The sequence below is a fragment of the Leptosomus discolor genome, chromosome 6 (genome assembly GCF_034619465.1).
Source record: "Leptosomus discolor isolate bLepDis1 chromosome 6, bLepDis1.hap2, whole genome shotgun sequence".
Classification (NCBI taxonomy): Eukaryota; Metazoa; Chordata; class Aves; order Leptosomiformes; family Leptosomidae; genus Leptosomus; species Leptosomus discolor.
The window spans coordinates 31,468,727-31,493,603 of NC_141396.1; the positions used below are offsets into that span (position 1 = coordinate 31,468,727).

Consider the following 24,877-nt stretch of genomic DNA (forward strand, 5'->3'; position numbering starts at 1 on the left):
CATGCAGTGGTGGAATATACCTGAGCAGAGTAAAATCTAGGTGAAAGAAATTGTTTCATAAGCTGCATAAAGAAGAAATAATAAAATTACAGTGTGACTTAGATCAAGAAGTAAACCACTGGAGGGAGTTTTGATGCTGAAAAGCTTACTCCTCTTGCTTTTATTCTTTGCTTGTCTTGTGTGTTTGTAGGAGCATTTCACAACAATGTAGGAAGGTATTCTGGATTCAGCTGGTCCATAGTTGTATTGGCTAAGGTGACATTTTGGCTTGCACCACCCACTCAGCTATTGGACTTCTTGTTCTGCTTGTGGCTGTTGATCTTAGGGCACAGGAAACCAGAGTTGTACCTAGAAGGCAGCTCTACCCCTTGGACATTGCTGTATGTTATTGTAATGCTGGGTATCTGGGCTGCAGATGGTCCATGATGAGACTCTCCTTTTCTTTGTCCAATACCGTTCAGGCTCTCACCTCTCTAAATGATGCAAGGATTTAAAAGAAATGGAAAACAGAAACATCTACAAGGAGATCAGGTTGTATCATCTATGAAAAAGTAGCATGTATTTAGATAAGCACTTTGCCGATGCCCATGACTAGCTCAAAACCAAACTTAAAGGATGGAGGAAAAAGTAGATCTGAACATTTTTTTAGTATTTCATTAATAACTTATAAGAATAAACCTGTTAAGTTAATATAGTAAAGCACAGACTTTACGTTTGCTACTTAGAGCTGGTCTACTTTGATGAAAAACCAGGCTAATGACAGCACATTCAACTATGAACAAAAGTGCTGTGAATATGCTCAGACAGTCAATGAATTCAATCAAGTAAGGAGTCCCACCATACAGAGGGACTGTTTAGGTTCATTGGGGCAAGAGATGATGTAAAAGGTAGTGGTAACAGCATGGATAGTTTGAAGAAGGAAGCAAACTAGAGAATGAAGTGAAAAGAGGAATTGAGGGAAAGATTAATTAGCATTTTTTTACAATAGCAATGTTAGCTGTCACTTGCCCAGGACCAAAAAGCGAGAGTGTTAGGATGAGCGTAGCAATAGCTCATGAGGATCACTGCTAACAATAAAGACATAGTTTAAGATGTTTATATTGCATTTGGGTTGATACTTCAAAGATAAAACTGGCTTGTTTCCATCTGTCAACTCTTTTCTCTCATTTCCTTGTCTATTAAGAATTAAGGCAAGTTGACTCACTTGCGGCAGATGTCAAAAAAATTTTATCAGTATGCTGTATCTTTGTTACGTGGAAGAAGAAACAGACAGTAGCACAACATCTTACTGAATAGGTGATGCGGCATGTTTTGGAAACTTTCCTTGATTTCCTCTAAGTTGCATTTTTTAGATGTTTGCTGCTACCCAAAACAGAGAACATAAATAGTTAACAATGTCACTTTGTACAGCAGTACTTGCCACAAGGCTATGGCTGTCTTAAAGGTACGGCCATCAGAACGGCTGTCTCAGCTTACTATGTATATTATTCACATAAAGATAAACAAAATTAATGCTTCCATGCTCCACTAAGGAAATCACAGACCTCGTCAGGGGACCTACTGAATTCAAGATTCAAGTTCCTTGAAGAAGCTGGACTTAAGGAGAACCTTGTAGTGCATAGTTTCAGCAATGATCTACCCTTGTGGTCATGTTTTCTATATACTGCTGGGAGTATCGTGTGATTTTTACATCTCAAAAGATAATATAATTTGTGCTCAGAGACTGGGATTGTTATTAGTTTTTGTTCCCTCAGTTAGTAAGATGCATGCCAAATATTAAAATAATAATTCTTACAGTAGGCGTAGCAGTGTACTCTATGGCCTTCAGTTCCACCATGGATATGTCATCAGCATCTACAGCTGTCTGAAGAATGAACACAGATAAGAAAGACATAAATGACATATAGATATGTCACAATATTTTATGTATGTGAAATGCAAAGTATTGGAAAAATAAAAAAAAAAAAGGGGACAGCAGAGGACTGATTGTAGTAGTAGTGATATGCTAAAGATAGCCTTGGGTTTTACCTGTCACCATATGTGTTAGTTTGATAGCAAATGGTGAGACAACAGAAAGATTGACCAAGTAATTTGGACAGTGAAATACAAATATTACTGAACGCACACTTAAAACCAAACACAAGACAATGTACTATTCCCGTGCTAAGTTCAATAAAACAGCACCGTTGCTTGGCAAAAATGCAACAAAGACAGCTGAATAATGAACCAGGGTGGAAATAAAAAGCTGATGACCTTTTACAGCCTCTAAGTCATTACTCATTTTGTTAACTCATAGGTTATTCCCATCTACTTGGCAGGAAGCTTCATGATTAATTATGGTGAAATGTGCAGATTTTTTAACCTACCAGTTGTCAGAGAATTTAGATATTATGCAGTGTATTACCTTCTCACAAATCCCAGAGTCCTGGCTCTTCAATTTAGGTTTGGCTCTTATGTCACTAGTTTGAGTTGTGTCTTTACCCGTTTCATAAGAAATCTGTCTTCTAGCAAGTCTGGAGAACATACTGGGGGTTTCAGTTTCTGTGTCAGTACAGCCCTAAAATTAATACAGCAAAAATATAATCACTCTGGGTTCCTTAGACTTCCATCCAACTTGCCCCATGAGAATCAGTTTTACCTAGACAGAAATTGTAAGAGACAGATGTTATATAAAAGACATTTCACAAAAGTTATGCCGCATATGACTTCATAAAATCTTTGTTTATAAGAGGTACAAACAAAACTATCAAGTCTATTCAGTCTAAAATTCAGCTTTTTTTTTTTTTTTTTTTTTTTAACCTCCACAGGATGCAGTGCAAAATTTCAAACAAAATAGTGTTTTGTTACTGTCTATTGTTGAAACTTCTCTGATGTACCTCGTAGCTCTGAGGAGACAGTGTTTCCATAGTAGTACCCAATTAGGAAGCACAGGTCTTTGGAGCAATTAGGGCCAAAGTTTCCAAAGTGGCTTGGGTGGAAGCAGAAATAAATACAAGGAAATGTCTGGGGTCTGCAGAATCAGTGATTTAGAAACATTTTGTTTCGTGAAGTAACACTGATTTTATAAACTTTGTTCTGATTAATGGGAAAACGAAAAATTAAAAAAAAACCCAACCCACCAGAGTTTTCTAGAAGTCAAAAATTCTGTTCCTTTTCCTCACTCTGTCAGCCTTTTTGCTACAATGATGAAGAATCACAATGAAACAGCTAATGGGGTTGTGATGAGCAGCTCACAGCAAACCAGCCTATTTTCTGTTTGACAGTGTAACTTGCCTTAAAATAGGGAAACATAACAGTGTGATATAAATTTTTTCCATGCAGCACGGGTTTTTCATAAGCAATGTGTGTGCTTTGGATGTAGCTTCCATCAGATGAGAGTATATAATTGCTTGAAAATACTCAAAGCAATTATTGATACTTTCAATATTTGATACTTTCAAATTATTGGTAGTTTGATAAACTTTCCACAGGAAAGAAAATAAAAATTAGTGTAGAAAAACGTGAACTTTGATGGAACTGGAGAGATTGGCCTGATGAGTCTGTTACTATTAAGAGAGAATCCCAATTGGTGTTGCTATACCAGAATTTTGATGCATAACAAATTGGTTGCTCTAAGGAGGATCAGGATCATTTTTTTTTCTGTGTAACTATGAGGAAGGATAAGGGGAATACAGAAGAAGGGGAATGAAAAAATAATTTATTTTGGAATAGTGACAATAATGATTTTATTATCAAAAGCAGCTTTCTAACTATTGGGGAAGCAATGATGAACTGCATCTACAGGGTGTCGTGTCTCCAGACTGAAATGTCTCCATGGAAGATTTTTTAGAAAAGCTTAACAAAACATCTAGGAGAACAATCTAAATATATGTTTTCCTGCTGAAGCACAAGAGGTTAGGCTAGGCTATTTTCTGGATCCCAACATTATAAAAAATGTGTATTGTGCTTCCCATTCTATGCATAGGGTGTATTAGTGCTTACAGTCCCATTTGATTGAATTTTAAAATGGAAGCAACTTTATTTTCTGAGCATCTGTTCTGGAGATTGGCTTGTTTTCATTGCAAGGAACTGGGCGGAAATTGTTTCTTTAGTTTTTTCCAAGGTGCAGAATATCTTTGCATCCACAGGAGTACAAAAAAATTGCATAAAGATAATTTATTGGCTTACAGTTTGGTGACCAGCCTTGACATAAAATATATGGCAGCATATGTACTGCCTTTTTTGCATTATGAGTTTGTCTAGAAATGTTATAGCTTAACTGAGCCACATATGGTGCAAAAAACCCCAAAATAAATTATCAGCGAGCATCAAAGCAATTTTATTCATTTGTTTTAAACGTGAGCCCTTCTCTCTGCTCTGTACTTCAGCTAAACTGATATTACTTACTAATAAATCAGGGTATTCTATGGTCAGATGAAATAGTTTAGGGAAACATACATTGTCAGAAAATCCTGACTCTATCATTGTTCTGAACAAAATCCAGACGTACTCAAGGCTTATAGAAAATTCCAGACTGAAGCATGCCAATTGCTTGGAATTTTTTATGTTGGGTAATTTTCGTTTTCTCTTCCACTGTTTTACGTTGAGTATTAAGAGGTCCTTTCCTGAGCAAAAAGAATTGTTGAATTGTTTGTATGGTTCCCCTTCTCCAGCACTAGTAGTAGTACAAGAACCCAGAGTGTCACTGAAGTGGTGTGTTGGGTTTCTTTAAGCATCAGGATTCACAGTCTTAAGAGATGCAGTATAAAAATGCTCCTTTTATTATTAGCCAGTTTTAAAACCTTCCATCTGAATGGTGGCTGATAGCCAGAAGAATTTCATTTTGATTGGACCAGGAAGTCAAAATATAGAGTGCAAAGAAATTGTGTAAAAAAACAACTGTCAGAATTCAGCACTTGGCTGGATTAGATACAATTATTTCATTGACTATGAAAAAGAATAACCAAGAAAATTATGGCTTTTCATGTATTTGGAAATTTCATTTGTAACAATTGCAATGAAATAACTGCTGTGCTTTGTTAGTTAGTAACGTGACTTTGGGTTGCAAGAAAGAGCCTAGGATGCCAAATATTTGCCGTTTTCAGCTGTTGTGCAAAACATTTGGTTTCACTTGGACTGGCAGCAGCAAGCTGTTGAGGTCTTCTGTGAGTGATGGATTTACTGATTTGTCTAAATCTGATTATTAATGTGTTTCTAAATACATCCCACTTCACTTTCAGAAAGCATATCTGTTTTGTTACAACCTTGCTTTCACTACAGAATTATTTAGTGACTAGCGGTTTCTTTTTTGTGTGTGTCCAGACTCCAAATCTGTGGTCAGACAAGTACATCCTAGAAGTATGATCAGACTTTCAAGGGTCCTCTGACTCCAAGCTTCCCTTACTTTCTAAAATTCCTGTAGTTCCATCTTTCCACGCTTCCTTCAGTGTCGCCAACCATCAAGAATACAAAGATTTACATTCTGCTTTTACACTTCGGCCTTCTGTCTTTTATTTCACCTTGTAATGCATTTCATCTAAAGAATCTACCACTTTGAAGGACTCTATATGAAAATGGATTACTTTGCAAGTAAAATGGGTGTATAGGAAGTGTCTCCCTTACTGATTGACTGTCAGAGAGAGAAGACAGTCGCCTTTTTCCTTTTTGCAGCACACTTATCTCAGAAGACTGGCTGGTTACAGTCGCTCGTCGGGAGGAGGGATAACTGCTGAAAGATCGTGAGTCTTTAGGAGACACTCTCAGCAGGGATCCAAGGCAAGGAACATGTGTGGCAATGGCTGTTCTAATGGATGAGAGGAAGAACCAGTCAGATTTTTTCTGTTAGCACAAAAGTCATCATAAACAATGCATTTATTCAGGTAGATGAACTAATGCTGCATGGACTGGAAAATTACTGGGTATGAAAAAAGTTTTCCAGATATCCAGTATCTCATATACAATCATCCTACAAGATCACTTATTCACATTGTTCTGCAGAAATCAAATTTATTGCTTGGCAGGGATAAGGACATTAAAATATAACTCTTCAAACTGAAGGGAGCTATTAAAATGATGTTTTATCTGCTTTCAGCTTAATCAGGGTAAAAATAAAATTCTGTCCCTTTAAACCGAACCTCATAGAAGTACCACATAATGAATTATTTTAATCTTCCCCTAAGCAGCTATTCTAGCTTCCTCTTACATATCTGTTTGCTGGCTATCTGTACAAAATGTGCAGTTCTGTTACAGTATTTCTTTCCTCATATGCAGCGTAAGGAAACTCTTTCATCTACCTTTCCTTTTCCTTCCAGCCTTCCCCACTTAGATGTTCATGCCCACCTCTTCTCTATCCAGTTCCCCAGTAGGTCTTTGTAAAGGGTGAAACAACAGCATATATATGGCTTTACTGCTATCCGTCAGATTTCACAGCCTGCACCTGAACCTGCTATGGTAATGACCTTAGATGTTACAACTCAGAAGAAATACTATCTGAAATATGAAAGCTTAAAGAAAGGTGGAGAGGACACACAAAATAGGGAAGAGGGGGACTGACTTACTAAATTGCATCTCTTACTGGCCTAGTTAATGTAATAAACTATTTGCAACACTGACAAATGTCTGCATCTCTCATGAAGATAGTTAAGTTTACAGTGCTTTCCTTGAGGTGGGTGTGTCTCTTATCATGTAATCTGTAGGTACAGATCGATATCCATAAACACCTCTAGCTCCCATCTGCATAGTAATTTGTTCCAAATACAAATTCCACTGACATTTATATGGCATTAAGAAGTTTTCTTGGAGAGGGCAAAGCTGTCTTTCAGAAGTAAAATGAGCAGGTGAAGCAGAGTTCAGGTGCTACTCCTAAAAATGGGAAAGTAACTGTCTGATTTGCTTTGCTATATTGAACATAGCTTATAAGAGTAAACTTACCTGTATTTGGGGTGAGTGATGGCATAAATGATGGGGTTATGGATGACAGAAGCTTTGGCAATCACAGCTGGTATGGAGTTCATGAAGGGTGTTAGGACGTGGGAATACCTAGAGTAATGCAAATGCATTATATATTTAGTATTGAGTTCTGTGTAGTCTATGCAGTTATACACTGACAGGACAATGCTTTATTAGTGTTCCAGAGGGAGTAAAAGGGGGTGTTCTGAACCCAAACAGTGAGAGAACAATTTTTACATCCTTTGCCAGTAAAGATCAACACCAGCCTAACTGCATTTCTGACAGACATTATTTTCTTGGGGCTTCTCTTGCAGAACTTCACTGCTAGGACTCAGGATGGTGGTAATTCCCGTGTGTTTACCCTAGGGACAAAGTCAGCCTTCAATAAGTGAATGTGCATTTATCAGAGTATCTCTCTGTTCCAAACTCAGCAGATATACTTGCTGAGTCATATGTCGCTAAACAGGTGTGCAGAATGAGGCATTACAGGGAAATATAACTAATAAATCTATTTTCCTGTTCAAACTTTATTTGTTGACTGTTCTGAACTAAACAGTCAGTGAAGGGAAAGTATTTTCAGGTGTCATATGTTACGCTCATGTGTTGCTGTGACTGTGCATATATGCAGGTGATGTGACTCTAAAGAATAAAAGAATTGTGATTGATGTCTATCTGCCATGCTGCTATCAGCCACTTAATATTTGAAGATAGCTTGAAGTAGCCCATAAGGTCTTGGTCAGAAGAAACTCAATAGAACAGCTCAGACCGAAATAACAATAACACTCATAGGCAGTTTCTACCAGGCAAATTCCCATGGAGATGCATAGAGGCTACGCAGACCTCTTCCTGTGTTGGTAGAAAGAGTTCTAAGTGAAATCGCCCAATAAGTTAGTCTTTCCTCCAAAGGGTAACATCCTTTCTCTATCACTGCTCTTCTTCCTGAGAAGACAGTCTAAGCTCCATCTTTCAATTAGCCTTATATTCCTGTGATATTATGGGGGAAACCAGGTTTTCATCTCTATCCTTTCTCAGAAGAAGGTCTGTCATGTGAGCGCTGCAAACAAACAACAGAGAGGATTGCATAAGTAGGCGGCAGCTCATCTTCCTGGTGAGGAAATTTTTCATCATACTATGGGAATATTTGTGCTCTGTGGTGAGGTGGAAGTGGTTTGCCAGTGGTAATGCTGGAATCCTTTTGTCAGGTGTCTGAGTGTTGAGATGCTATTTGACTTCTAATATAAGATTTTTCTCTGATAAGCATGTTCTCTATATACAATTTTTAACATGGTTTTTCCTCATCATACTTCTAAAGCATTGCTTAGAGGTGTAATTCTTTGCAGGTTCTGGAGAATATACAACAGTATGACCTTGCTGGGATGGAGTTTTTGACCCTGAGATGGGAGATAGTGCTCTGGTAAGACTGACGGAGAGTTCAGCTAACAGAAACAAACAGTGGCAAAGCCTTTTGTTTAAACCAGCCATTCCCAGAGAATACAACCTGTAGACCAGTAATATTAGTGAGCATGACTGTGTGCTAGCTCAGTATTCCCCATTCAAAATATTTTCTAAAGGAATTAAGGTTCTTCCTTCATTTCAGAAACAGAAGAAAAGCTGAATGAAACTGTGTTGCTCATCCGATGTCTTCATGAGCAAAATTTGCAAATGCTCATTTGTCACATGCTGTAGAGTCATAAAATTTTCCAGTGTTCAAATTTTTGTCAGTGTGAGACATGGGCTAGAAATCAAGTTCAGCAGGCACTCGATCATCCTAAGATAGATGCTGGTCATATGGGATAGCCTGACAGTTCTACGTGCTAAAATGGTTAACTTAAAGCATTTCCTAATTTTTTTTTTTTTTTTTTTTTTTTTTTTTGGTGGTGGTATCTTAGAGCAAGTAGTGCTGCAAGGTAGCGGTGCTGCATTTCTTTGTCTTCTTGCTCTTCCTCTGTCTCTAGCTGGTCACGTATCCCCAGTGGTGGTGCCCAGTATTTAAGTCCCCCTGTGACAGGAAATGGGACACTGGGACACATCCTGATTCTCATTTCTGAGTGAGGAACATGTTTACCTTCAGGGAGAAAATGTTTGCTGCTGCTTGGAATTGCCCTCTGGATACTAAGGGAGAGAATCCTCTTCTCTTAGCATTATTTCTTCGTAAGGATAAGATTTTAGAAGTGCTGTGTTTAAGAATCTACCTTCCTAAGCTATGTATGAGAATAGGCCCTGTTGTGGCCTCTTCCTTCTGTGTGTAACAAAAATCACCACTGCCTCCCAAAATGCTTCATCATAAGTAAATTTATTTTATCCTGTGTCAATTTTAGGAAAACCTACTTTTTATTTCTGGCTTGAAAAATACAAATAAAAGTGTTTTGTACTGTCATAGGAGTCTTCCACTTGATTTCTAGAGCAGGTAGTCACACCCATTTTACCAAGGCTAAACTGAAGCACAGGAAAATTCACGTGTTAACATTGGAGAAATATCCACATAGAGCCAAGGCATCCAGACTCCCAATCTGTTACTTGTACCTGGATTGTGTCAATTATAGTCTGATGTCAAGCTATATACAGATACTGTGTTAATAGTATCATGCTTTTGTTGAAATTACCGTATAAAAGCCTGACAACTAAATAAATTAAGAACATGCTTAGATAGTTTATATATACTATCTTTTATATCCAGCATCAAAAATTTTGAACTTGCATATATATGTATGAAATTTCAACAGTTTGATGTTACACAAGAAAATTGACAGACTTTTTTTAAAAGTAAAAGGAACGGAGAAAGAAAAGAGAATCAGCCCCTGGGTGGATCTTTTTGGGCTCCTTATTTAGCATTTAGGTGCTAAATAAAGTTCAGATAAATCAAATATCCTAGCATAAAGAACCTGCATTCAGAAATCATCAGCACAGTAATGTTATGTTGCCAGTAATAATCTTCCTGTTTTCTTTTTATTTTCTTTTTTTTGTTTTACTTTCAGGTTTTTTAAAAGTCAGACTAAGAAAAAATCACAGTCAGCATATGCCTCATTTGTAACATGTCACTCCTAAATATGTGAATGGTTTGGATGCACTTCAGGCACTAAACTTGACAAGTAGCTTTGACTTTCATCTGTCTTTTACAATTTCACACCTTTTGCTTTCACTGAATATTCCTTTGCTGATACTTTCATAATTACCCAGCAAAAGCTACCAGAGCAACAACAGAGTATGGTGACCAGGAAATGACATAAAGCAAGATGACAATCAGTGCAATTTTCGCCATCTTCCACTCATTTTTCATCCTCTGATACTGTTTCTGGAACTCTTTATTTCCATGTTTGCATCCAAATGTCTGAATAGACCTAGGGGAAATAAACATACAACAGCAAAAAAAAGACGTAGGGAATTGAGTAAATAGCTTCATTAAAATGGGGCAACAAATACTCTTAATGCTAGTTTATGCTAAAAGTCATGTACTTTTAATGTGTGTTAACATATGTCTCTCACAGGCTGAGAGAGATGGAGTTGTTCAGCCTGGAGAAGAGAAGGCTCTGGGGCGACCTTCGAATACCTGAAAAGGGCCTATAAGAAAGCAGGGGAAGAACTATTCACAAGGGTTTGTAGTGATAGGACGAGGAGTAATGGTTTTAAGCTAGAAAATGGTAGATTTAGGTTGGACATTAGGAAAAAGTTCTTTAATATGAAGGTGGTGGATCACTGGAACAGGTTGCCCAGAGAGGTAGTGGAAGCCCCATAACTGGAGACATTCAGTGTCAGGCTTGATGGGGCTCTGAGCAACCTGACCTGGTTAGAGATGTCCCTGCTTATTGTAGAGGGGTTGGACTAGGTGACCTTGAGGATGGACTACAGGTCCCTTCCAGCCCAATACATTCTGTGATTCCGTGATTCTATGTATGTGACCAGTCCTTCACAATTCAATGCACTTTTGTTGCATTAATCAATGTCAAAATTTCACATTTCTTCACAGTGACGAAAATAGTCCTGTACCAGAAGAATTTCCACAAAAATCAGGTATTCAAACCAATTGAACAAAGCTGTATTAAATATATTTAGAGAAGTCTTTGCATCCCTAGGTCCTATTTTGCTACCTTACTCTCACTCTGTACTTCTGCACCATGTGACTAGATATGCTGAATATGCTGATACCTATGGGACAGATATCTACAGATTACAAATGTTTTACCTCTTTTTCATCCTTTATCAAACATGGAATTTGTAGTTCAATTCCATCTATTTTTTGCGTGGAATAGTTGTTGCTACACTATTGTTAGGTGTCTCTTGTGTCCCTTTAGTATTTCTTTTGGTTAATTTCTGCAGTCCTTTCTCATCCTTCAGATTTCTATTCCTGCTACTTGTACCCTTTTCTGCATCATTAGACAATATACTGAACAGCTCTGGCTTAAAATCAGGAATGGCCCTTGTAAGGATCATGCTTCTTACCGTGTCGACTATTGACAGAATTCTTGTTTGGTTTCCTGTTTCAGTCATGCATACAAATTAAAAGTGAAAAACTTCCTGATTTTCTTTGTTTTAAGAAAATAAGCAGTCACTTATACAGAAGGATAAAAACTCAAGACTATTGGCTACTTACCTATTGGCCTTCTTAATAGCCTCAAATATAAAGACATAGCTGTATATGATAGCAATCAAAGGAATTAAAAAGACGAAGCAGAAAAGCAGCATGGTGTAGGCGCGGACCGATGGTGTGAAAGTCATGTAATCCCAGGAACAGGAAGTCAGCAGCCCCTCAGGAACATAGGCACCTAGAAGGAAAGATAGGAGAAGGCATAAACCATGAAGTGATTCTTATTCTGAGCGCAGAAGTTAGAGAAAGATACTCAGAATAACATGGGATTTAGTCCTATCCTCTTAAAGGGAAAAAAAGTTTTAAAGGATACATGATTCTTCATTTAAAGTACCTCTTTTTATTTCCTTTTACTCTGTTGCCCTATTGTATTTATGTTTAGCAGTCTAAGGCTTCAGATCCTAAAACTGAATATTATTTTGTTTTGGTTCTTGAATATTGTTTAAAGCTTAACATAGTCAAAGTGTATCTCTCCAAATACTTTGGTGAGTCTTGGATCAGACCTGTATTGTTTTTAAATATCTCCATTCTGTGCCAAATTGCTGTCTTCCCAAGGAGTGAAATGCAACTGATTGCTATAGCTACCACTTTCTTAAACTGGTGCAGGTAAGAGACATTTACTGTGCAAGGGAGAAAGACTTCCTGTGCAGAGCAAATTAATTTTGTCCTGAAGTAAAGTTGAGTACAAGTGAAGAAAAATCATACATATGTAATATTCTGCCTGAAATAAAATATAATCTCCTTAAACGAACTGTGTCAAACTGTTAAGTAATTATCAACAGCAATGTCTTTTTATGTTTCTATTTTAATTATCACTGTTTACAGTGATATTTTCTGTTGAACTCTCAAAATTATTGCCCCAGATGTGCTCAGATGCATCTAATTACCATATGAGAGTTAGTACTGTGGGTACTATTAGAATGTAATTACAAGATACAACACTCTTCAAGTAATTACTCCACCTTCTCCAATTAAGAATCTAGAATCTAAGACTATATTGTCATTTTGTTGCTCTAACAGCTCCTTGTTCAACTGAAGGCTGCTTCTCCCAGTACTGCAGTTTGCCTGCTTAAACATGCTTCATGTTTATGGGGGACCAGAATGACAATAACAAGAATCTGCTGAAATTCTACTCAGTAACTATGAGTTGGTTGCAGCATCCTTTGGGAAAATCAAACATCGCTATGTTCTCACTTCAGCTGAGCTGACCCATTCTCTTCTGGAATTAGGGAGCACAATAATGGGCTGGGGTTTTGAATGATGAGTTCATTTTAATTTACTGACTGAAACTGGTGACTCATAGGAAACAAATTAATGGTAGTGAGGTGGATTCAAATGAAAAGGAATAACAGAAACTCTCTTTGTTACAAGTTGCAGGGATCAAGATGCTGTATCTGTGTTCCAGTTTGCAGGTGTAAAATTCACATTTGCAAAAGCAAATTAGTTAGTTATTACTAAATGTCATCCTTATTGGAAGCCTTAGTGAAGATACCAGGGGCTGAATGGAGAATGTGACCAACACTTAGTGCAATTTGCCCATTTGGAACACAGTCAAGACTTACTGAAGATGTACTTGCACAAAATACTCAGACTGTATTCCTCTTTTATGCGAATAAAGAAATTTATCTTAACACTACTATCTTACACAGCGCCTTAGGGGAGGAAAAAAGTAATCAGAAAACCCGCAAATACATTTATTTAACTTTTATATTGTTGAATTTGGTTCCATGAAGTAGGTATGGGATAAGAGGCAGGCACATCCTGCATACATTTTGGCCTTGATTTTGTCTACTGGTTTTTATTCAGTAAGGAATGATCTTAAGGAAAAATGCCATTGTCACATAATATGCTGTGCTACATGCTGGATTTTTTCTTTTGAGTAGAGATCTTCAGTTTCAATATGGATTTTATCAGTTTTCTTCAAACTGATTTATTCAAGCCTAATATGCAAACCATTAATTCAACCCTCTTCTATACCTGTAAGCGATCTTTAATCCAATGCTATGAGGGAAAAAAACTTCTATTCCATTTCACTTACTCCATCCAAAGAAGGGCGGGAGGCTCCAAGCCAAAGAGTACAGCCAGACTCCTACCAGGATTATTAGGGCTTTCTTCTTAGACGTCACTCCAACAGAAGCCAGAGGTTTTGTGATGGCAAAATATCTGTCCAAGGCAATCACCATCAAAGTGATCATAGATGTAATGCCAAAAAGAGCTCCACAGAAGGCATACAGCTCACAGCCTTTCAATGAAGATGACAGAAGTAGCAGTGAAATTAATCTACTCATGCTAATTACTTTCTGGGAGAGTTCAAGTCTGTGTTTCTTGTGGACTAATGTCTTCTGGAATTTGTAAAGCAATGGAACTTCAATTTTCCTGCAGTTGTAATGCTATTTCACGACTGCTCTCTGTCTTGCTAATTGCATTATCCATGGAGATAAACTCAAAGATTTTGTGTGCTTGAATTGCTGGAGACAGTGGTACTTTACATATTTTCACTCATTGATTTCTGATGTTTCTAGTGGAATAATTTCAGCAGTCTATTAATATATTGTTTAACTCCAGTTTTACTGCAGCTCCTGTAGAAACAGCTGTTTTGCTTAACAATGGGTTATAGCTACTGTGGTATCATGTAACCATTTATATCTCAAGGTCAGCATAACTGAAGTAAATAAGAAGACTACAAATATATTAATGGCTGGTTTTAATTATTCAAACAACCTAATGATTAAAAGCAGGCATTTGGTTTGGTTTATTATTTTAACATGCATGCAATTAACACTTCATGGAACTAAAAAAAATGTGCTTTTGGTCATCAGAGATCAAAACATCAACATTACTTCTCTGACATTCCTCTCTGTCAATACCCGTTCAAGAGGCAAAGACTCTTACTACAGTCATATAGGAAGAATGAAAGCACCTTCATCCTACGTTTTCTTACTGCACAGGAAATGTTCAGTTAATATTTCTGTTGTGAAAACTCACTTTTGCCAGGCTTTCTTGCACCACTTTGGCAGGTGCAAGTCCCAGAGCACGCTATTTAGAAGAGCTTTTAAGCTGGTGTGTTGAGGGGTGGTGCTGCTTTGTTGTAGGACTCTGCCCGTAGCTAAGTTATGGGATGATTTGGGAAGAGTGCTGGCAAGACTAGTCCTGTGCATTACGTTGCCAATGTCGCCTTTGTATCCATCCCATGTGTGTAATTTTCCTCTCCGTGGTGGGAATGTGTTCATTGCACACAGACAAAAATGTTCAAAGAAACATTTGTGTCAACATTGAAACAATGTTGAGAAATGTCTCAACACTGCAAGATACCTGGGGACAAGGAAATAGATTAACTGCCACTGTGGTAGGACATACTTAGTGATATCTTAGAAAGAATATATACAAACCTTTCTCACCAAAAATCCAGCGTTTGTGGAGGCTGTTGGTGAAAAAGACTGGAGACTGCGTAATGGACATCAGGAAGTCACTAATAGCTAGATTGATGATGAATATGTTGGCTGGAGTCTGAAGGCTCCTACTCCTACAGAGATCAGAAGGAACGTTGCTAAACACTGCTGCACTGTTAATTACATTGTTACTCTTTCCTGTGAGCCTTGGCAGCTTCACAAATACCAAGACACACTACATAGCAAGCTAGAGCAGAGTGCTTCTCTTTTCCCTCATGAGAGAACATAAGCAAGGCTCAGTTTTACACCTTTATACTCCTGTGCACTTTGGAGGATAACCAGCTCAGTGATAGGGATAAATCATATTGTTCTTTAAGTATTCTGACCCAATGCACTGCATATCCATGATTAACAGGAAATTAAAGTTGATATACTTCTGTGGATTTCTGGATCTGGGTCATGTTAAGCAGGGGGAGGGGAGCGCTGATAACATCAAGAGTGACTTCCAAATACAGGGATTAAGCAAACTCACATCAGTTCTACTCTATGACCCTCATTTCACTGGCCCAGACCCTGACTTTAAAGAGAGCCAGCCTTCAGTCTATCCTGCTTGTATATGTTATTCATAGTATTATAATACAGTCTTTTAAAGGGTACACATAAAAGCTCAACTGAGAGCTCCTCAGTTTGGGTTTAGTGTAACTTTTTAGCTCGTTTTGCAAATTTTCAGTCTTAGACACAACTAAAAAAATACCAGAATAAGTGAGGGGTTCTTTACACTGATCCAGAATCAATTGCTAGGACTACTGTCCCCTATCTGTCAATTTAGGAGCAAGGAGATATTAGTAGATGCTTGTGGGCCACTTGTATTTTTTCAGTAGTCTGCAGAGTTACTGAACGTATTTCTGTTTCAGGCAGCTGGCTGTCTTACAGTTTGCCATTACTTGAGGCTGCTTTGTAGGCAGCTGATGCATTCCCTGAACTTCTGATGTACTTGTTTCTTTGCTATCAGTATCCCTGTCTGCCTTCATAACATCTTCAAATGAAGACAAGCTGTGTCTTCCAGTGGAACTGCAACTGCCATGGCTGCATTTCCTGTATGGGACCAGCCAAAGAGCTAACCCAGCTTGTGTACTTCATCCTCACGTATCTGGTCTGCAGGCCAACACCTTTTCTGTTCTTAAGACCATGCCATTCACACATAGGTGTTGGTATCTACTGTGAATGCCCATACTGAAACCTACCGTTTAGTGCACCACATGAATATAGGCTCAAGACCCAGACTAATTCTGTCCACGCTGATTTAAGTGAACACAGCCAAATTATCATACAATCTCTGTTATTTTGGTATATTACAGTAGTGCCTAAAGAGCAATCATGAAGGAGAAGCTCACTGGCCTGGACATCATGCCAATGCTCTGCCCCACTGTGACAAAACAGAAACGGGATGAGTGAACAGGAATGGTGAAAATATCACATTGTTGTCAGAGGTCCAGTTTCCTCAGATATAAAAGTTGGAATGTGGCTTTAAAAGGAAATAAGGCAAGTGTTAGGAAATGTGAAAGCAAGAGACATGGCCAGTAAGGAACAGAGGGGGAAAAGAAACTATGTAGGAAGCAGCAGGAGGAAGGAAACATCTAAACCAGAGAAGATATGTGGGAGACATAGGTGCAAAACATCCCGTCAGTTCAGTGCAGACACAGTTCAGCCAGTAGAAAAAAAAAAAAAAAATCACTAAAAGTTTTCTGCTTTGGCTGGTTTTTGATTGCTTGGCATATCTGGGTGATTCTTTGCAATTTTGCTAACAATTTTGCTATGGCTGCAGTTAATGGGAGGAAGTCAGAGAGAAATGGCAGGTTGCGACTTTTTTCCTACAGCAATATCTCTTGCTGCATTTTACTATGTCTGTGTAGCAGTCTGATAGATGCCTATGCTGCATTTGCAGAGCACAGTCAAAATACTGTTAAAGTTCATAAATCTGAGCATTAAAAAAAAAAAAAAAAATCCAAAAGAAAGATACCTGCAGAAAGCATAGATGACCAGGAAATTACCCAGAGTTCCTGTGATCCCCACTATAAGAATGACTATTCCAATTGTATAATGGGCATGGTCTGGGACATCCACTGTAGGAAAGGCACCAGGAACTTCTTGAACTGTCATCTTCTGTGGGGTAAACAAGAGGCCATAGGTATGTTTTCAGACTTTACTGAATAAGCTGGCATGTGTTTTCCTAGAAGAGGAAACGGTCAAGAATGCAAAAAGACAGCAAGCAAAAAAAATTGAAATAAGCCAATTGCTTTCAAATTACATTTGCTGTTGATCGTCTTCAGGGGATAAATATGCCATCAGCAGTGCAAAGGTCAAAGGATGGTTTATATGTTTACTGATCATTTAGAATTTTGGTGAAGAAAATCAATCTATTCTCTCCCAAAAGAAAGATAAGGATATGGAGGAGAAGAGAGACAGGAAGGGACCCTTTTAATTGCATCCAACATCAAGTAATGCAGTACTTAACAAGTAAGTTTTCTGTAGTTTTCATTTCAGGAGGGTTTCTGTACCTGTGAAGTATGATTTCTGTTGTCCTCTGACATCACTGGCTAGACTTCTCTAAGTAGAAACATTCTTTTATGGATAAACGTGCTTTTATGTCTAGTAGTACAGCTATTTCATTTCTCCCACTGAACAACACTGAATTGCAAGCTGCCCTCAAGACTTGGTTACAAAAAAAAATTAAAGATCAGAAAACTAAACCACAAATCCTTTATACCTTATGCCTGGTTTCCATACTGGTTATTTTTGCTCTGGACTAAGTGAAGGTATTTTGCTCTCTGTGAAGTGTATGATAAAGCACTTGATGAAAGCATTTGTGTCTTAATCGACTAATAGCAAAAATCAGTAGCGACATCTGAAGACTACAGCATTTTCAATAATAATTTTAAAACATTTAAGTGTCAGGAGACACAAACGTATTTTAGGCCAAGTGACCCCAGATTAGTAATGAAGTAAACAATAAGGCTGCGCCCAGGAAGCAGGATGATCTGATAGAAACTGAGGAGAGAGGAACAGCTGTCCAAACCATCACTGTTCTGCTGCCTTTTGATATAAGGTCAAGCAAGGAGACTTAAACACTCACCTCTGTGCAACTGACACTGTCCTAAATGTGTCTTGGCATCAGCTCCAACCAGCTAATGGAGTCACAAAAGACACCAAGCCCTGTCCTCATTCATCTGCTTGGACAGGTCCTGTCTCTTCTTCATAGCTAGGCTTTTCTCATCAAGGGTGGCACTCACTCTGGAATGGCATGCCACCACCACTGCTCATAGCTCAAGACTGCAAGCTGCAGCCATGGCATTCCTCAGCTGCTGAGCTACAAGAGTCACACCAGGGTTGAGAAAAGCATAGGAAATATTTTGAGTCGTTTGTAGCCTGCCTGCTGTGAATACTGTCAGCTTGGCTGTGGCCTAGGATCCAGGACAAGGGAGTTGCCTACACCAAGGTCTGTGCCTGTACCAAGCTTAGATAGTGCTATGAGGCTGGTTATGTTCTTTCCAATCACAAGTACTGGCAGGTGGTGGTACAGCTGTCATACAGAGACATTCCTTCCCAGAAAAAGAAGGTTGCTGCTAGGAATGGAGAAAAGCACACAGAGGTAAATATGAAGTTCACCATTTTATGCTACAGTTGTTAGTAGTTGACATTCACTGTTAGAATGCAACCTAGAAATGCCGTTGACAACACTCCAGTTATCAAAGAAAATGGGTGGTTTTGGACAATAGAGGCAGACATTACTTCTGAATACATCTGTGAGACTGGGCTGAAGTTATTAGAGAGAGTGTGTATTTAAAACTAATCTGCCAGTAGCAGGAGGTGAACCCCAGAAGCACCTGGAATTCTGGAAGAGGTTGTCGTTGCTTGTGTGCTGAAGATCTGTCCACAGCAATCCTCAACAATGAGAGCACGCTCCATGGGTTTCTACATTAGCAGCAGTGAAATGCTGGACAAATACTCTGATCTTAGAGAGAGAAAATGGCTCTGGCTGTTACTGTAATTGAAGCAAAATGTTGAGGTTGATACACTGACTAAATGAATGTTCAGGTTCCTGCAGCAAGTGTAAGTTGGCTTCACATCATCGACATCAACAGGCATCTTGCCTAGGTAGAAATTGCTGTGCTTAGCATACTGCCAGTCAAACAACAAAAAAATATCCCATACTAATAGCAAGTGGAGAGGGAGAGTCTGAGATAAAACTGTTTTAAATCAATGAGGTTGGGTGTTCTTTTGTTGGGGGTGGGGGGACCTGTGACCAGAACATTTTTTAACTGCTGTTCTACAGAGGGTTAATGATGATTATTAATGGAATGGTGATTTCTGATGTTTTTCCCTGTAGCTATCCATTTAATCAGAACTGGATCAAGGTAACAGAAATGAAGCAACTAAAGGAGCTTGTTTTGTCTACAAAGAACAGATTAAAATGGCTTTAATTTGAATTAAATTTGTGGAGGACTAAGGACAAGGAAAAATTTAAAAGATAAATACAAATACACAGAGAAATCACAAGAGAGGAAAGGTTATTTAAGGGACAGTAGAAGACTTTAAAATTACTTATTCAGGAATGAAACAAGTTCAGAGTCAATAAAAATGTCAAGTGTGAATAAAACAAAGGAATAATATTTATACTAGAGTGGTGATAGGACATAAATAATATTAAATATATGGGGGAAAAAAAGTTCTGTGGTAAAGAGAAATAAACTCAAATTTTAGTGTGGACTTCCTGTAGGCCTGGGAGTTTTACCACAGGGTCCAACTGTGTCTGTTCTCTAAGAGGAAAAAGTCAACTATTAAAAAAAGTAATTTCACTGGTTTTTATTAGAAATGCAGATCTGATTCAAGGCTTCTTTAAGTCAAAGAAAGGTACTAGTTGATCAACAAGGGATTAGATCACACCTAAGCACTTCAAATTCGTCACTAAGTTGCATACATACAACTTCCTTAATAGAGGATGAAAACATGTGCCTGTATTAAGTTCAGCTCTAGATCTTCTATGGGAATTGTACATCAAAAGGGAGGACACGGAGAAAAAGATAGTGCTTGAGGAAATCAGGTCAGCAGGATAATCAGGAAACCAGACAATTCCCAAAGCTTTTCTTTATTCAGGTTTTCCAGCAGATTAGCCTTGTTTAGTCTCTGTCTTCTGTTGTCACCGCACGGTATGAGTACTTGGTTGGCAGGGGAGAATAAAAGTCCCACTTCTGCAGTCCCCACTGTAGCAATTGTCCTTTGAGAATTCTCGGAACTATTTCAATTGCATTCAATTGCATAATACATAGCATTATTGCCTTGCATGTTTTTCTGTTCAGCCTTCTTTCTATAAAAAGCTCATAATGAAGGTAAGAAAAATGAACAGACAAAGCCAGCGTTTCATTATTTCTCTTCCAAGTGATATGACAACACATTTTTTTTGATGTAACGTGGTTCAAAACATCACCAAATACACAAAGAAACCTGAAGTTAAGAGGTTGGACGTTTTCCAGTGGATGGACAATGGACTACAGCTTTCCTGAGTCAACAGGATGCTTGCACCTGAGGCTCTGAACCACTGGGTGCCAGTATACCCACAGACCAACTGTGCTGTAGGTATCTTAGTTTGGTATTAATTCTGTAGGAAAAAACTCATTGGGAAGCACAACTTCCTGACTGTCAGTCAATATAAATACTGCACATTTGTCAAGTAAGCAAACAAAATGGTTATGGAAGCTGTGGAGGACATCAAGGTAGTAACTGTAATGTTACAAAATTTCTTCACAGTAAGTACTGAGGGTCAGGTGGAGGACATATCACTAGCCAACAACGGCATTCTAGTCAACCTTAAAAGCAGGTTTTATAATGTTGTTTGGGTGTATATAAAAACTGGCCTTTTGCTAGAACTGTAAAAGAATTTGTGGTTTTAATCTCTAATAGGCGTGTCATTTATTATTTATTGTTTATTTACACTGTAGTTTTGCAGAATCAGATGGATAATTTTGTTGTATTTAGGAACTTGAGAAGTGCCAGACTGATTCAGACCAGGATTCCTGACAAAACACTGGTCTGCCTTTAGCCATGACTGGGTGTTTCACAGAGCTGCGAAACATGCATAATGAACAGTGATGTGGGAATTTCATTTTCAGTATACAGTCCTAGCAGTTGGTTTGTACCCTAAAACAGGGCGGTTATCCCTTTGAAAGGATAATCTTAGTGCAGGATATTTTTATCCTCCAAATATAGGTGTAATCCTTTTCTAAATCCTACTCTTATTGTTTGCCTTAATAGTCAGTGGCAAGAAGTTATGAAGTTGCTCTACATTAGTGTATTTCCTTCCAGCAGGTTTAACTGTGTCCTTGTGGAAACATAGAATAGAGGGAAACAGATAGGTTTAATGCAGTCTACCTTCTTAAAATGCTCATTATTCTCCCTAAAGGAGTGCTTGACTGCTGCCTAGAACAAATCAGCTAAACCAAAACTGACCATGCTTTCAGTTATCATTCAGTAAACTTGACTGAGACTTACAAACTTGAGATGCTTTTTTGGGAGCTTGGAGAAAATAAAATGTTTGATAGATCAATATGTCTAAATCCTTGCTGTTCTGGCCTTGTCTGTGGAGGCTGCAGCACAACATGGACCATCATTATTCTACGTTTATGGCCTGCTGCCACAGCTGGTTACAAGGGAGGCAGAATTCTTCCTGGAGGGCAAATTTGAGGAGCCAGTCTCCTTCTTCGGGATGAGAGCAGTGCACAGTCCCTTCTGCTAAGGCTTGGTGCGAGCAGAGAAGTGAATGAATCAGCCATAAGGAACACCAGTGTAGGGCAGAACTTGTATTTCACCATGAAGTTTGTCAATACCCTGAAAGATACTGGTCTGAAGAGAGTTAAAATGACAAAGGAATTCCTTTGCAGTCTAGGAAAAAAGCATGATTCCTAAGTGATTTGCCCAGGTTAGGAGGAAGTCTAGATCAGATATAAAACCCAGGAATATTTGATGCCTGCATCTATTCTGTCTTGGGAATTTGTTTATTATACACATTTTCCTAAAGAGAAGATTTTCTAAACAGTTATTTCATATTTGATTTAAAAACAAATGAACAAACAAACAAGCAAGCAACCAAACCAGCTGACCTCTAAATAACTTCTAGTAGAGGACATACAATTTTTGAAAGTCCAACCCTCCCCCCGCCCATAGGATGAAAAAAATATTTGTGTATAAGTGAAAAAAGGACAACATGCAAAGAATACAGTTCAACTATTATGGGGAAAAAAATCTGTTCTTTTTCAGATTAAGAAAAAAAATCGCATCACTTAATTACTGTTTACTTGGAGACGTTAATTACTGAAGTCCTACCAAAGTTAACAGTGATGATGGTAGGAACAAGGCCATGCATGTAAATAGTTGCATTCAATATAAATCATATTTGATATAGCTCACTCCTTACATTCTCCCAATGGCAAGAGTATAACGCAAGGTTCAGTTTATACTTATAGGGAAAGACAAAACCCTCATAAGGTCATGGGGGGATTTGAATGTGTTTCAATGCTGGTTCTGACTGATTAATTGATTTATTTGTGTGACATTGCTTCAAAAGCCAGAAACAGAAAAGACTAGGACAAGGACATTTTTCAGCTACTTCTGCCTGGACATCAGATGGATTGTATCTAATTTAGTGTAAAACGAGACAAGGAAAGGCTAATAGGGGCTGCTATGTCATTGCTTTCGTGAATTCATCTGGCTTCAAACTGTAAGCATTGGTTTTGCAGAATGAATGCTTTAATGGACTAGAGCCCAGTTCCAAAACATTGCAAGTTCTGGCAGTCCCACATTAACTTTGCCAGTGTATCAGGTTTCTTTGTTCTTAATTTTCCTACGAATACAGGTAGTGAAGCTGCTTATTTACACAGTATGATTTGGACAGCCAATGGTAGTGGTGGACCTTTTACATTACAACAAATCATATAGTTTAGAAAAATTGCCAGAACAGAAATACTGTCATTTCCTAGGGTTTCTAGGTGCAGTGTTTGTACTGCCTACCTACAAGAGGCATCAAACTGCACTTATTTTTCTTCACATTTCCTTGCTCTGATTTCTGAGCTTGCCTCTGTAGGCACTTGCTCTGTGATGACAGGCAGCACAAAGAGGAGTGTAATCCCACCTCAATTATGGTTTCAGCAGGGTGACGCCAACTGCTAAGCCCTCTTTCCAGTAGACAGCAGGGCTTTCCATAGATGATGTTTGTCCTGTTGAGCAATTTGGATAGCACAGGATAAACCCTATCTTCTGGATTTGATCTGAACCACAAGCAGCACATATTGCTTTCAGTCCTAAAACTCTCTTAAACCAATCTGTGTGTCAAATTAAAATGCCAAAGGTTGAAAATACAGTCCCTTGACCTAGGGAGAGGAAATGGACACTAATTGCCTCTTTCAGCAGAATAAGGAAAAAATCCATTTTTAATTTTCCAGTGTAAATCACAGTCCCCAGAATCCTTTTCCATTTTGCCATGCACTCTCCAGTCCCTCTTCTCTGTCCCTGCTATGTTCTGCTATCCTCTTTCATATGTTATCCATCTAATTTAGTTTGTAAGCACCTTGGCTCAGGACACTACTCTGTTTATTTTTCTGTAATACACTGCACACATCCAGGTTTTGTTAAAAAAAATTAAATGGACTGGATTTTACTATGCAAATAATAAAATATTTACTAGTCCTCCATTATAAACTAGAATCAAACTGAAACACCCAATCCAACATCCTATATGCATAAAAACTTTTGGAGTGTTTGAAACTTACATACAATTTTTCAGTGTCCTATGTGGGCCATACCGAAACACCTGGTGTGACCACATCAAGATTTTAAGTTCAATTTTGGATTTTAAAAATTTTAAAAATTAGCTTGAGTCATTGCTTTTGTCTTTACTTTTAAGCAGACTTTTGTATAAACAGCAGGTGAACAAAATGTTGTAGTCCTAATAGTATACTGAGATACATGACCAGGAAGAGGACTTCAGAACTTCTTTTGTTCAGGCTTGTGAGCCCAAAGAAATTCCATCCTGAAGTGTCATCACAACAGTTTCTCACCTTCACATTTCTAAGGAAATTTTCTTTCTGTTTAGTACTTAACAACTGGGAAAGAGCTTAGATAGAACTTACTTGGGAAAACCTTCTGAACAGCTTTCTTGGGTAACTGCAAATAACAACTCTAACATTTACATAAGCACTGCCACTGCACTTAAAGACTAGTACAGAAATGACAGGGATTTCCGTCTTGAATAAAACAAAAGCGTTGTGGTTGAACTGCTCAACAGCTGTTTAATGCACAAGAATATGCTGTTTTGATAGTTTGCAACATATTTGATGTAGTTTGCTATTAGACATTCCTCCCTGTCTTCTGCCCATATAACTCTGCTGAAAAACACTGCTTCTACAGTCTTTTCTGCTGTAAATAAATAGTTAAAGAAATAAAAAGAAGATTTTAAAGTTTTCATTATGCTGTTCATTATTGCATTACAGCATTAAATGTGTACATGCACCTCAAATGTCCATTTACAGTTCTATAAATGCCATCTTTGCCAATGGAACTACTTGCTACAGTTTTAGTGACAGAAAACACTTACTGTTGGGGCTCTAAGAGGCAGGTCCATCAGAGTGTAGGCATTGGCTTCCAACTCATTCCATGCACTGAAGGACTCCTCAATTTTTGTGCTGTTGAGATCCTCAGAGGGACAGGAGATCTCCCTTTGAATAGGCTGATTGTTCAGGTGAACAAAATCTGAGCAAAAACAAAGAAAGAAAAGCTCTCCTCTAAAGTCAGCCAGTTTACCTCTTTGTGTGTGTGTAAAGCAGATTGTTAGGTTCTCTGGAATAACGTGAGATCCAGTGCAGAGTTTCTCACTAGAGCTTCAGGTTGCTTCACTCCATCTTCAGCTTAGCAAAGGCAGCAGCAGCAGCTT

At 38.2% G+C, this 24,877-nt stretch overlaps 1 protein-coding gene across 1 annotated transcript; it reads right to left on the reverse strand.

Moving 5' to 3' along the window:
- Positions 1 to 281: 281 nt before the first annotated feature.
- Positions 282 to 24,568, reverse strand: OPN4 (opsin 4). The gene is made up of 12 exons (XM_086466411.1): positions 24,542 to 24,568; positions 16,919 to 17,061; positions 14,899 to 15,032; positions 13,548 to 13,751; positions 11,516 to 11,687; positions 10,101 to 10,265; positions 6,910 to 7,017; positions 5,602 to 5,782; positions 2,405 to 2,557; positions 1,796 to 1,864; positions 1,320 to 1,359; positions 282 to 469 (listed from the first exon to the last, which is right to left on the reverse strand). Exons 1-12 carry the CDS (start codon positions 24,566 to 24,568, stop codon positions 282 to 284), a joined length of 1,584 nt encoding a protein of 527 aa, XP_086322537.1.
- Positions 24,569 to 24,877: the final 309 nt, after the last annotated feature.